Below are 13,089 nucleotides of genomic sequence, written 5' to 3'. Positions count from 1 at the left end.
TTTATCATACAGTACTAGCATGACCAATAGACCTAATATAGGCAAATTAAAAATTAACTTTATTTACTACGAATGATTGGTCAATAATAATCCATTTGTGGCAAGTGCTACTTTGTAGACATTATGCAGACTGTTGTAGAGGAGCCTACAGAAGGCGCATCTGCCTCTGATAGGTTCAACGACCAGTCTGTGGTCCAATCAGTGACTAGCGATGATTTTACACATCAGAGGTTGAACGATTGTAAACTCGGTGTCAAACCGATGTACACTTGCCTTTAACCTATTCATACCGTGTACTTGTCAATACTCTTAGAGTTTTTCTGCCAATTAAAAGAACGTCTTAACCAATTGAAACTCTGCTGAGTAGCCTTCTGCCTCTCATAAAAATTCCAAGAGGACTCTTCAGTCGACTTTAAATTGACTTACTTGAACTGTTCTTCTCTTTGGGATACTGTACATAGGAGGGGAAACATTCGAAGACTTCATTTGTAGATTTGGACTTTTATTCAAAGGATTTCGTAGACTAACAATTCATGAGCAGTCGGATAACAGAGTTAGGTCGATATTGTACATCTCTCCGAGCTCGTAATGTTTGACACATTTTCTCGACTGGCCGAATGAGGATGACAGGTCTCCGGCAGGTGTTCGCGCTGTGCGTCACGCTAACATGGCTCCAGTTTACCTGCGCTCAAACCCAAGAAGGTAGGTTCCGTGTCTGTATTGCGCTCGGCATCAAATTGAGTAGGCTGCAATGTCTTTCAAATGATTTCCTAATCCCCCGATTTTATGAGCCATTATGTTTTCTATTTGACTTTAACCACAAAAATTGTACTTGGGCAAATAGTTTAATTTATGCCCAAAGAATGTTGCCTATTATTTTGTCAATAATCCCACTTTTAAGCCCAGGAAGTTTAACACCACTAAAAATATACATTGCTTACGAAATGTTGTTATAGGCAACAACAAAAAAGAGTCAACAGTGTTTAGTGGCACTGGTGCCAATATGTCCTATATGTTTTTCTTACTGTGTTAATTCACAATCAAGCTACATGCTGTAGTGTTTTTATTTTATTGTAGCAGTGACAAATCCCACAGAGTTGTGTACATAAAAGAGTCAATGGTGCATCTCTTGTGCTCACCTAAATCAGTGCTGTCAATCTGACCGTAGGGACAAAACCAGTTTCATATGTGCAGAACCTGTTTGCTGTGCGTCAGCCGACTTTCAGAACAGAGTGTGCCTATGTGTGCCTATGTGTTTGTGTCAATTGTCTCTGTGATTCTTTTGTATGTTTATCGCTCTCAATGCAAGCTGCTAACAAAAAACAGCTCCTCCCTAGAAATGGCCATTTTGTCTTTCTCACTTTGCACCTCTTTACATTTTTTAACCCCAGTGTCCAAATAGCTACTCATTAACAAGCTTCCTGGAAACTTGTCAAATCTGTGAGGTGTATTCAGGGTGAGTCAGATATGATTGTATAGGTTCCATGTTAGAGTGAAGTGTTGTGATTTGAATCTGAACTTTGGCTCTGTACTGATGTCATCTGGCCTTAGGTAAATAAGGTGGTGCAGTGCAGGAGGAAAACAAAGTCAACAACAATTCAGGAGGCAGTTGATAGTCAGACTGAGCCTCTGGCATCAGCGAAGGATAATAGGCAGAAGTAAATATACTCATACATGTCACGCAACTGAGGAAATATAATTAATGTAGATTTTGATCTGCATCCAATCAGTACTTTATTTCCTCTGCTCGCACACTAGGCCTATACCTATTTCAATGTATTCTCTAGAGATCTATAACCCCTGGTAAACAATTTGACAAAAATGTTGTAAATATATGGTAAACAGTGAATTCATTGAAGGTAAATGATGCATGGATCATATTTATTACAAGTTAATAAATGGTTTTTTACACAATGGACCAGAGTTGCATGTGCCCCAATTATTATAAGCAGTTAAATGACTCACACTTTATTTATTGAGGGACAGCTGGTCCTAGATTGCAGCTATGGGGTGAAAACAGTTTTGCTCCTATCCTAAAATGGATCCAAATTTAATTTAATGAAATATAATTTCAATTTGATTGATTGATTGATTGGTTGGTTGTTTGATTATTTGTCCTATACGTGACCATGGGCACTGGTCAGGCAGTGGTTTGTTTTCTTAGCCGTTGAAGATGTGGCACAGAGCTCTAGATTACGAGGCCCTATAAAAGCACTGTGTGCCATGAACTCATATCAGGGGTCAGAGATAACGATAACAGCCATGCCATAAAAACGTACCAATCACAGCCCTTTCTCAAGCATCTCTGAAGCTTGGATTGTCCTCAACCTCTTCAAGCTTGTTTTTCTTCACCCGGAATTGTGTGTATGTGTACAGTGTGTGGTTGTGCATGTGTGTGTGTGGTGTGTGTTTTAAGATTTGACACTGGAGCATATCTATCCGCATCAAATCATTCTTGTTATGTGATACATGTTGTTTTCAAATGTTGATGATTGAGTGATTTCTGATGAAGATGAATTATGGCATACCATAATGATATTATGATGCATGCACACCTTTGCAAGATGTGGATTGGTTAATAAAAACAAAACATTTACCAGATCATCAGGTTCCATACTACAGATATTGGAGTCGTGTCTGTGAAATAGAGAGGTAGGAAAGCTGGGTTATTTTCATATATTGGTCTCCCAGACTAGTGCAGTGCATGGCCACTGTAGAGGAACAGCATAAACCAGTGAATGTTTGCTGAACAAAGTTAATTGCACTCAATCACTTGATTGAGTTGGTTTCAATATGTATTAATAGCTTAGATTGTATGTATTTCTCTGTAATTGCACAATTGCACAATACTTATCCAAATGTTGTACCCATTACAGTTAATATTTCAAAAGTTTATTTCCAAAGATTTTAGATGAGGGTTTTGTTGCAAAACGCTATACACTGAGTATACAAAACATTAAGAACACCTGCTCTTTCAATGGCATAGACTGATCAGGTGAATCCAGGTGAAAGTTAGGATCCCTTATTGATGTCACTTGTTATATCCACTTAAATCAGTGTAGGTGAAGGGGAGGAGACAGGTTAAAGAAGGATTTTGAATCCTTGAGACAATTGAGACATGGATTGTGTATGTATGCCATTCAGAGGGTGATTGGGCAAGACAAAAGATTTAAGTGCCAGTTTGAATGTGTCAAGAACTGCAAAGTTGCTAGATTTTTCACGCTCAACAATTTCCCATGTGTATCAAGAATGGTCCATCATTCAAAGGGCATCTATCCAACTTGGCACAACTGTGGGAACCATTGGAGTCAACAGGGGCCAGCATCCCTGTGGAATGCTTTCAACACTTTGTAGAGTCCATGCCCCAACAAATTGGGGATGTTGTGAGGGCAAAAAGGGGGGTGCAACTCAATATTAGGAAGGTGTTCCTAATGTTTGGAATTATATGTTTCTTATCCTGTATATTTAACATAGAAATTCAACCCATCATGAATCTAACTTCTAATGGTATAGTGTTTGGTTAGACTTAGGTCCTGTCCCTATGGCACCTTATTCCCTATATAGTGCACTACTTTTGACCAGAGCCCAGATCTCATATTACTGTATTGATAATTTTTTATATATTTTTTGAATTTACTGATATCAAATGTATCATTTGTTCAGTTCTTTATTACAAATGTAATTATTTGTCACATTTGACTGTGTAAATTCTTGAATGCTACTTTTTCTTCTGAGAGCGAGGCGAATATATCTTGTTTTGCAGCTAAATGTGGTTGTTTGTATCTCTGAAATGAAGCCATCCAGTGAAAGATTTCAAATAAATACATGTCTGTTACTGAACAACCCCATGCCACGATTAGATGTGGGAAAAACACACCAATCTCTTTGGTATATTCTTTAAACCAAAAACGCTCTTTTACCAACATTTCTGAAAATTGATATATCTCGTTTTGGAATGAAACTCTTTATTTATTATTTTCATTTATCACAGAAAAAGTATTCCTAAGCTAAGCATGATTACAATATCAATGGACCTGAAGGATTATGCCCTGTGGGAAGTGAACAATAGCAATATAAAATGTGCCTTATAAAATAAATGTGACATAGTATGTGTTTATATGCTTTGATGTGTGTGTTGATCCTTCTGCTCTGTGTGTATGTGTGTTTGTGTGTTTGTGTGAGTCAGTGTGTATGAGTCAGTGTGTGTGTGCTGAACATACATCTCAGTGAGGCGTGTATGTGAGAATAGACCTCTAAGGTATGCAGTAATCTGTTGGCATCCTGAGCCAGGTTTCTGTTTACCTCATCCACCGTTTCTAGCGCTTTATAGAAATAGTTTCTCCTCCTACCTCCATTCTTTCTTTTCTATCCCTCCCTTTTCTTTCCTGTGGAAACAGCTGAATGAAAATGACAGCTAAACCTGATCCAGGGGCTGAGAAATGTTTTCTAGTGTGTTAGGTTACTGTCTATGGCAGTAATGTTTTTTAGTGTGTTAGGTTGGTCTAAGGAAATGGACAATGACACCACTATCTAGCCTTGACTGCATATGCAACAGAGGAAAATAGTCAGGAGAAAATGGAAAAGAGATACAGAGTCCAGGAAAAAAATCGTCATTATGAGAGTGAGTGAGTGAGTGAGTGAGTGAGTGAGTGAGTGAGTGAGTGAGTGAGTGAGTGAGTGAGTGAGTGAGTGAGTGAGAGAGAGAGAGAGAGGCTTATATACCAGAACCCTGGGGCCCTGGGCATGCTCCTAAATGTCGACTGCATGAACTTTCCAAAAGTCATGTTTTGACTACAGTCGACTGCAATTTTATGCAGCTGCTCTTCATCAACTTCATCCTGCTGTCATCACCTGCATTGTGAGAGACTCTATTGTCAACCAAGAGTGTTTTTTTTTACCCATACAAACGTGACTAAAGACATGACTTAAACAGGAAGCAATTGGCCACGATTTCTGTGTACAGCAGATATACAGTGCATTTGGAAAGTACTCAGACCCCTTGACTTTTTTTTCCTCTCCACATTCATAGAATAAAGCGGGTGTAACGATACAGTGAAATGCTTACTTCTAGCTCTTCCTCAACAGTGCAGAATAAATGTGAAATAGCAAAACTATCATTATAAACGGAGCGGTTTTAGCCCTAAATGCTGATTGGCTGAAAGCCATGGTATAGGAGACCGTATATCATGGGTATGACAAAACATGTATTTTTACTGCTCTAATTACATTGGTAACCAGTATATAATAGTTTTGCTACTGTATATTGTATATTTAAGCAATAAGGCCCGCGGGGGTATGGTATATGGCCAATATACCAAGGATAAGGGCTGTCGAAAGGTTGCTGAATCGAATTCCCGAGCTGGTAAAAATCTGGTAAAAGTATGTTGTTCTGCCCCTGAGCAAGGCAGTTAACCCACTGTTCCCCGGGCACCAAAGACGTGGATGTCGATTAAAGCAGCCCCCCGCACCTCTCTAATTCAGAGGGGTTGGGTTAAATGCGGAATACACATTTCAGGTGAAGGCATTCAGTTGTATAACTGACTAGAAATCCCCCTTTCCCCTTTCTTAGTCACGACGCGATGCAGAGTTCCTGGATACAGACCATAACAGTGGTATATTGGCCATATATCACAAACCCGCGGGACTTATTTGTTAAATATACAATATACAGTAGCAAAACTATCAATATACAAAGTAGATTAATAAAAGTAATACAAATAGTAAGAAAATAACAAGAGTGCAATAGTCCATTAAAAAAAGACAAGGCAATACAATATATAATATAGAAGACAAAAAGTTACCATTCTATACAAACAATGTGAAACAGTGTACAGGAACACTATGGAGGTAGATAACGTGGCTGAACAGCATCTGATGACCTTCTTTGTGTACAATTATTGTGCTTGCATACACATTAGTGTTTGCCTGGGTGTACATGTGCAGGTGCACAGGACTATTTCTCAACAGGTAATTGAACTGCAATCCACTGATAGCAGTGACCCAGCTCAGGCTTCTCCCAGTGCTTAATCTAGGTGGGGCAGTGATAAGATGGTTCGCAGTGGGCAATGTACACAGAAGAACATAATTACAATCTAATGATAATTACAATTCCAAGGCCCAAACGTGTCTACACTGCACAAAGTCCATAGCCCAATTTGAGGCGAACAGAACTCCTACAGTACACATGCTTAAATGACACTCTCTTGTGTTGTAACTTGTACACCTATCATCTAGCTGGTGATTCGTTATATAAAAAAGTCTGTTCCTTGTTTATTACACGTTTAATACACACATGCAATCTCACAATGGCAGGTTGCACATATGCAAGTGCTGGGCAAGAGCAAAATGTGCAACCTTGTGGGTGTCCAGGACAAAGATAGAAGAGCACTGGTCTAATGTAGCATGCTGCTAGGTACACTTAGAAAAAAAGTTGCTATCTGGATCCTAAAACAGTTCTTCGGTTGTCCCCATAGGAGAACCCTTTGAAGAACCATTTTTGATTCAAGGTAGAACCCTATTGGGTTCCATGTCAAACTATTTCCACAGAGGGTTCTAAACTCAGCAAAAAAAGAAATGTCCTCTCACTGTCATCTGTGTTTATTTTCAGCAAACTTAACATGTGTAAATATTTGTATGAACATAACAAAATTCAACAACTGAGACATAAACTGAACAAGTTCCACGGACATGTGACTAACAGAAATTGAATAATGTGTCCCTGAACAAAGGGGGGGGGGTCAAAATCAAAAGTAACAGTCAGTATCTGGTGTGGGACCATGACGGACCCTACACCTCCAAATCGGTCCCGCTCCAGAGTACAGGCCTCGGTGTAGTGCTCATTCCTTTGACGATAATCCCGAATCCGACCATCACCCCTGGTGAGACAAAACCGTGACTCATCAGTGAAGAGCACTTTTTGCCAGTCCTGTCTGGTCCAGCGACGGTGGGTTTGTGCCCATTGGCAACATTGTTGTTGGTGATGTCTGGTGTTCTCCTATGGGGACAACCAAAGAACCCTTTTGGAACCCTTTTTTCTAAGAGTGTAGTGTTCAGGAATTTCCATAGACCCTCTACCCAGGTAGTCAGTGTGCTCTGTCTGACTGGGATTGATGCCCAAGTGTGTCCAAATTCCTCTAGACTAGCACCTGTGACCCTCTCTCTTGCTCCTTCACAAGCACAATAAAGTAGCTGCTATCTCTGCTTTATGATGGCTGGGCCTGCTCATTGGACTATTATCACATGCTATACGTTACTCTCTCCAGAATCACCTTCTAGCTTTTACTGATTGTTATTCCCTGTGTGAATCTAATGAACTAGTACATGTTAACACGTTCTGTGCTCATGTCTATGTGACTCCTCAGTCTCCAGATTTAATGCAGAACATGTATTTCGATCATTGTGAGAGCACAAGAACACAGCACATAGACAACATGTGAGAGCACACGAACTAGACAACATTGTCACACCCTGATCTGTTTCACCTGTCTTGTGCTTGTCTCCTCCCCCCACCAGGTGTCTCTCATTTGTTCCATTATCTCCTGTGTATTCATACCGGTGGCTTTTGTTTGTCTGTTGCCAGTTCATCTTGTCTCGTCAAGCCTACCAGCATTTTTTTCCGTACTCCTGTTTTTCTAGTCCTCCCGGTTCCGACCTTTTCTGCCTGCTCTGACCCTGAGCCCGCCTGCCATACCATTCTGCCTGCCCTGACCTCGAGCCTGCCTGCCATTCTGTACCCATCTGACTCTGACCTGGATTACAAACTTCTGCCTGTCCTCGACCTGCCTCTTTCCAGCCCCTTGTCTTTTAATAAATACCAGAGAATCAAACCATCTGCCTCCTGTCCCTCGTTATAGTAGGAACTGGCCATGACGGACCCAGCAGACTCAGACAAGCTCTGCAACACTGTCTCCCTGCATGGAGCCACCATTGGAAGACATGAGGAGCTACTCCAGAATCTTATGGAAGGACTCCATACTTTGGCGGAACGCCATGACCAGGGCTTCAAATCATTACTGGAACAATTCCGTGGACTATCTATCAGGAAGCATGTCACAACGGAGACCTCCCAGATGCTCAGTAATCCCCCTACAGTGGTGAGTTTTGTCTAGCCTACCCCAGCTTCCCAAGAACCCCACTTACCTCCTCTGGAGCGCTATGCTGGGGATCCTGGAACCTGCCAGGCGTTTCTTTCCCAGTGCTCTCTTATCTTTGAGCTGCAGCCCTTTTCGTTTCCTTCATATCGTTCGAAGAAAGCGTATCTCATAACACTGATGTCTGGAACGGCACACACCTGAGCTACAGCGGTTTAAGAGCAACAATCCACCATTTGCCTTCGTCTGCAGGATTTTGTGGCGGATGTGAGGAAGGTGTTAGATTCTAAGGTGTCCTAGAGAGGTGGCCCGAAAGCTACTTCTACTACGTCAAGACTCCGGTAGTGTGGGAGACTACGCGGTAGACTTTTGCACGTTGGCTGCTGAGAGTGCCTGGAACCCGGGGTCCCCGTTTGACACCTTCCTTCATGGATTATCGGAGGAGATTAAAGACGAGCTCGCAGCTCGAGTGTTAACCTTGAACCTCGACTCCCTCATAGCCTTAAGGATAAGGGCACCAATGGGTGATTGTTGGGCACCTATGGGAATGCAGGAGGGAGAGGAGGTCTGTTCTCGTCCACACTCGCTCTTCCACGGCTGCTTTCTCTCCTCCGAAGAAACCCGGAAGTCCCTGACGCCTGCATTCCCAAGAGGATCCGATGTCACCCGAGCCCCCACCTACTGATGAGCCTGGTATTTTACTGGGCAGGTGGATATGTAACGCTGGTGGGCCATACTGGGAGTCTTCTAACTCCTATTACTCGTACTCCTTTCCATGTTATCCTGCTGTGGGGTGACCGGTCTAAATCTCTCCGGATGCTCATTGACTCTGGGGCTGACGAGAGCTTCATGGACGCTACTCTAGTATCTGAGCTGGGTATCTCCACACAACTCCTCTACATTCCCATGGAAGCCAGAGCACTGGACGGTGCTTCATTCGAGGCTATAGCACCCTGGCTTCTCCCCTCTCTGCACTCACTTCTTCTAAGGTGCCGTTCACATGGTCCCCAGCTGCCGACACTGGGTTTTTGGATCTCAAGCATCGTTTCACCACAGCCCATCCCCATCCATCCGGACTCATCTCGTCAGTTCGTGGTGGAGGTTGACGCCTCGGATGCTGGAGTGGGGGCCATTCTGTCCCAACGTTCGGCACAGGACCAAAAGTTGCACCCCTGCGCTTTCCTTTCTCATCGCCTGAATTCTGCTGAGGGGAACTATGCCATTGGTAATCGAGAGCTTCTTGCAGTCAAGATGAGGAGTAGAAGGAGGAGGAGTAGAAGCATTGGCTTAATGGGGCAGAACACCCATTCTTAGTTTGGACCGACCATAAGAATCTTGAATATGTCCGCATCGCCAAACTCCTCAACTCTAGACAGGCTCATTGGGGTCTGTTATTCACTCGGTTTAACTTTACCATCACCTACCGCCCTGGGTCCAAGAATGTTAAGCCTGATGCTCTCTCCCCCCTGTACAGTTCTGCGGCTACACAATCAGACCCAGAGATCATCCTCCCTACCTCCTGTCTCACTGCTACACTTGTCTCGAGAATCAAGAGCCTGGTCCACAAGGTGCACCAGGCAGGGGGCATGGCTAACTGGATGTTCGTCCCTGATTCGGCCCAGTCCTGAATGGGCCCATTCCTCAATGCTTTACCTGTCATCTCGGCTCTCGCCGGACCCTGGCTTTCATCCAATAACGTTTCATCCTACAATGGTCGCCGCATGCACAGTGCCGAATCTATGAACTTCCTTTCGACATGGTCCCCAATCGTGGTCCTCGGTTTCCGTCACGATTCTGGAAGGCATTCTGCACCCTCATTGGGTCGTCGGCCAGCCCTTCTCGGCTACTGGGCTCTCGCCTTTCGAGTGTTCTCTGGGTTACGAGCCTCCGCTCTTCCCAGAGCAAGAGGAAGAGGTCAGCATGCCCTCAGCCCAGATGTTCGTCCGTCGCTGTCGGCATACCTGGAAGAGAGCCCGGTCCACTCTTCTTAAGACCACCTCCAGGTATTTCCAGTACCTGGTTGACTGGGAGGGTAATGGCCCGGAGAAGAGGTGCTGGGTTCCCGCTAAAGGACATCCTGGACCTGGCCCTCATCGCTGACTTTTACTGCCAGCATCCCGGTCAACCAGGCATCCGCCCGGGTAGGACGCCAGGTGACGCCCCTAGAGGTGGGGATGCTGTCACACCCTGATCTGTTTCACCTGTCTTATGCTTGTGTACATCCCCCACCAGGTGTCTCCCATTTGTTCCATTATCTCATGTGTATTTATACCGGTGGTTTCTGTTTGTCTGTTGCCAGTTCGTCTTGTCTCGTCAAGCCTACCAGTGTGTTTTTCTGTACTCCTGTTTTTCTATTCCTCCCGGTTCCGACATTTTGTGCCTGCCCTGACCCTGAACCCGCCTGCCACCCTGTACCCATCCGACTCTGACCTGGTTTACGAACTATTGCTTTTCCTCGACCTGCCTTTTGCCTGCCCCTTGTCTATTAATAAATACCAGAGACTCGAACCATCTGCTTCCTGTGTCTGCATTTGGGTCTCGTCCTGTTTCGTTATAAACATGGTCTATCTCTTTAGGGTAGTTACAAGCAAGCCTGTGTGCAATTCAACATCCTATCAGATCCAACACAGTATAGCTTGTTCTTAGCTACCTTTCAATCTGTGAATAAATTACCTATTGGTATATAGGGAAACATATTCATCGAACAGCAACTGGAAATAAAAATACAAACATGTTATTATACAGAGTTAGCCTCTCTTCCTTCCTCTTTCCCTTTCTCTTTCTCTCTCTTTGGACATCTGGCTGAGATTTGAATAGCAAAACAGTCTCTCTGTCCCAATGACATGGAAAAGGACTGGACTCCTACAGGCCACAATAAACAAGGCTCAGTATGTCTGCCCCAGAAACAGTCAGTTACTGTATTGAATGTAGCACTGGCCTCAGCCTATTTCACATCCCATGTATCCATTCTGGCCGTTAGCATGCAAAGCTAAAGAGCATGAGAAATGAGCATAAACAAATGAATTATTATTCCTAGCACTGACAGTTATTACAGTACGTATTAGTCAGAGTTTGAATATATGTTGTGAACTGATCTAAACTACACAAAATGGATCAGTACTGACAACAACTTAGGCTAGAGTTTTGAAGTGAAATCCTAAAAACTGAAGAACTATCTTTTGCCTTTCTTTCCCCGCAGTGATATGCTCCGGCACCCAGAACGCACTGAGCGTGACAGGAAGTTCACAGACGCAGTACACACTGATGAAGGATATGTACAGTGGCTGTGAGATTGTCATGGGCAATCTGGAGATAACCATGATGGAACATTGGAGGGATTTCACTTTTCTACAGGTGAGGGGATGAACAGGTGGATGAATGGAAACAGGTGTGTGTGTGTGTTTCTTGCATCAGGAGTGTATGTATAATTTAGTCCAGTTCAACAGAAGTCTAAATAATAGTGCTAGTCTATTTTCCTGACAACCAGTGGTGTTTAAGTACTTAAGTAAAAATACTTGAAAGTACTACTTAAGTAGGTTCTTGGGGTATCTGTACTTTACTTGATTATTTATCATTTTGACAACTTTTACTTTTACTTCCTAAAGAAAATGATATACTTTTAATATTTTCCCTGACACCCAAAAGTACTTGTTACATTTTGAATGCTTAGCAGGACAGGAAAATGGTCAAATTCACACATTCAAGAGAACATCCCTGTTCATCCCAACTGCCTCTTGTCTGTAAGACTCACCAAACACAAATGCTTCATTTGAGTGTTGGAGTGTGCCCCTAGCTATCCATAAATAATAAATAAATAAATAAACATTGTAATTGCTAAAATGAAGAGTTTTAAATAATTTATACTTGTACTTTTACTTTTGATCCTTAATTATATTTTAGCAATTACATTTACTTTTGATAATTAAGTACCTTTAAACCAAATACTTCAATTTTTTTACTCAAGTAGTATTTTATTGGGTGACTTACTTTACTTGAGTCATTTTCTATTAATAAGGCATCTTTACTTTTACTCAAGTATGACAATTGGGTACTTTTTCTACCACTGCTGACAACACTAAACACACAATCAGACATGTCAGGCCACAGACTTCCCTTTGCTGCACAGATAACTACTCAGAACTCTTATCAGTGTGTGTCTCCTGTGGATAGTGTCACTGTCTCCTGTACAAAATGAGTCACCTTACATGCAGTTCTATAACCTTAGTCCAGGGCCGGCCCCAGGCATAAGCGATATAAGCAATTGCTTAGGGCCTCCGGTAGAATAGTAGAATACATACGGTGAAAGTTTGACATTTCAAATCAAATCAAATCAAACGTTATTTTTATGCGCTAAATACAACAAGTGTAGACTTTACCATGAAATGCTTACTTACAAGCCCTTAACCAACAGTGCAGTTCAAGAAGAGTTAAGAAAATATTTACCAAGTAGACGAAAGTAAAAAGTAATAATAAAAAGTAACACAAAAATAATAACAATAACGAGGCTATATACAGGGGGCACCGGTACCGAGTCAGTGTGCGGGGGTACAGGTTAGTTGAGGTAATTTGTACATGTAGGTGTGGATGAAGTGACTGCATATATAATAAATAGCGTGTAGCAGCAGTGTACAAAAGGGAGAGGGGGTCAATATAAAATGTACGGTGGCGATTTGATTAATTGTTTAACAGTCTTATGGCTTGGGGTTAGAAGCTGTTGAGGAGCCTTTTGGTGCTAGACTTGGCACTCCGGTACCACTTGCCATGCAGTAGCAGAGAAAACAGTCTATAACTTGTGTGACTGGAGTCTCTGACAATTTTATGGGCTTCCCTCTGACACTGCCTGTTATATAGGTCCTGGATGGCAGGAGGCTTTGCCTCAGTGATGTACTGGGCCTTTCGCACTAACCTCTGTAGCGCCTTACGGTCAGTGGCCGAGCAGTTGCCATACCAGGTGGTGATGCAACCGGTCAGGATGCTCTCTATGGTGCAGCTGTAGAAA

The 13,089-nt window shown here is 42.7% G+C and overlaps 1 protein-coding gene across 2 annotated transcripts in view; it reads left to right on the top strand.

Moving 5' to 3' along the window:
• The first annotated feature begins 262 nt into the window (after positions 1–262).
• The window catches only part of LOC124003012 (receptor tyrosine-protein kinase erbB-3-like), a 36,511-nt gene continuing 23,684 nt past the window's right edge, over positions 263–13,089 (top strand). For both annotated transcript variants that reach the window (XM_046310929.1, XM_046310928.1), the window contains exons 1-2: positions 263–702; positions 11,290–11,444. In XM_046310929.1, the coding sequence (XP_046166885.1) occupies positions 618–702; positions 11,290–11,444 (240 nt within the window). In that variant the 5' untranslated portion in view covers positions 263–617. The remainder of the gene's footprint in view (positions 703–11,289; positions 11,445–13,089) is intronic.

Source organism: Oncorhynchus gorbuscha, linkage group LG18 (assembly GCF_021184085.1).
Source record: "Oncorhynchus gorbuscha isolate QuinsamMale2020 ecotype Even-year linkage group LG18, OgorEven_v1.0, whole genome shotgun sequence".
Lineage (NCBI taxonomy): Eukaryota > Metazoa > Chordata > Actinopteri > Salmoniformes > Salmonidae > Oncorhynchus > Oncorhynchus gorbuscha.
This window is presented reverse-complemented; position numbering and strand designations above follow the sequence as displayed.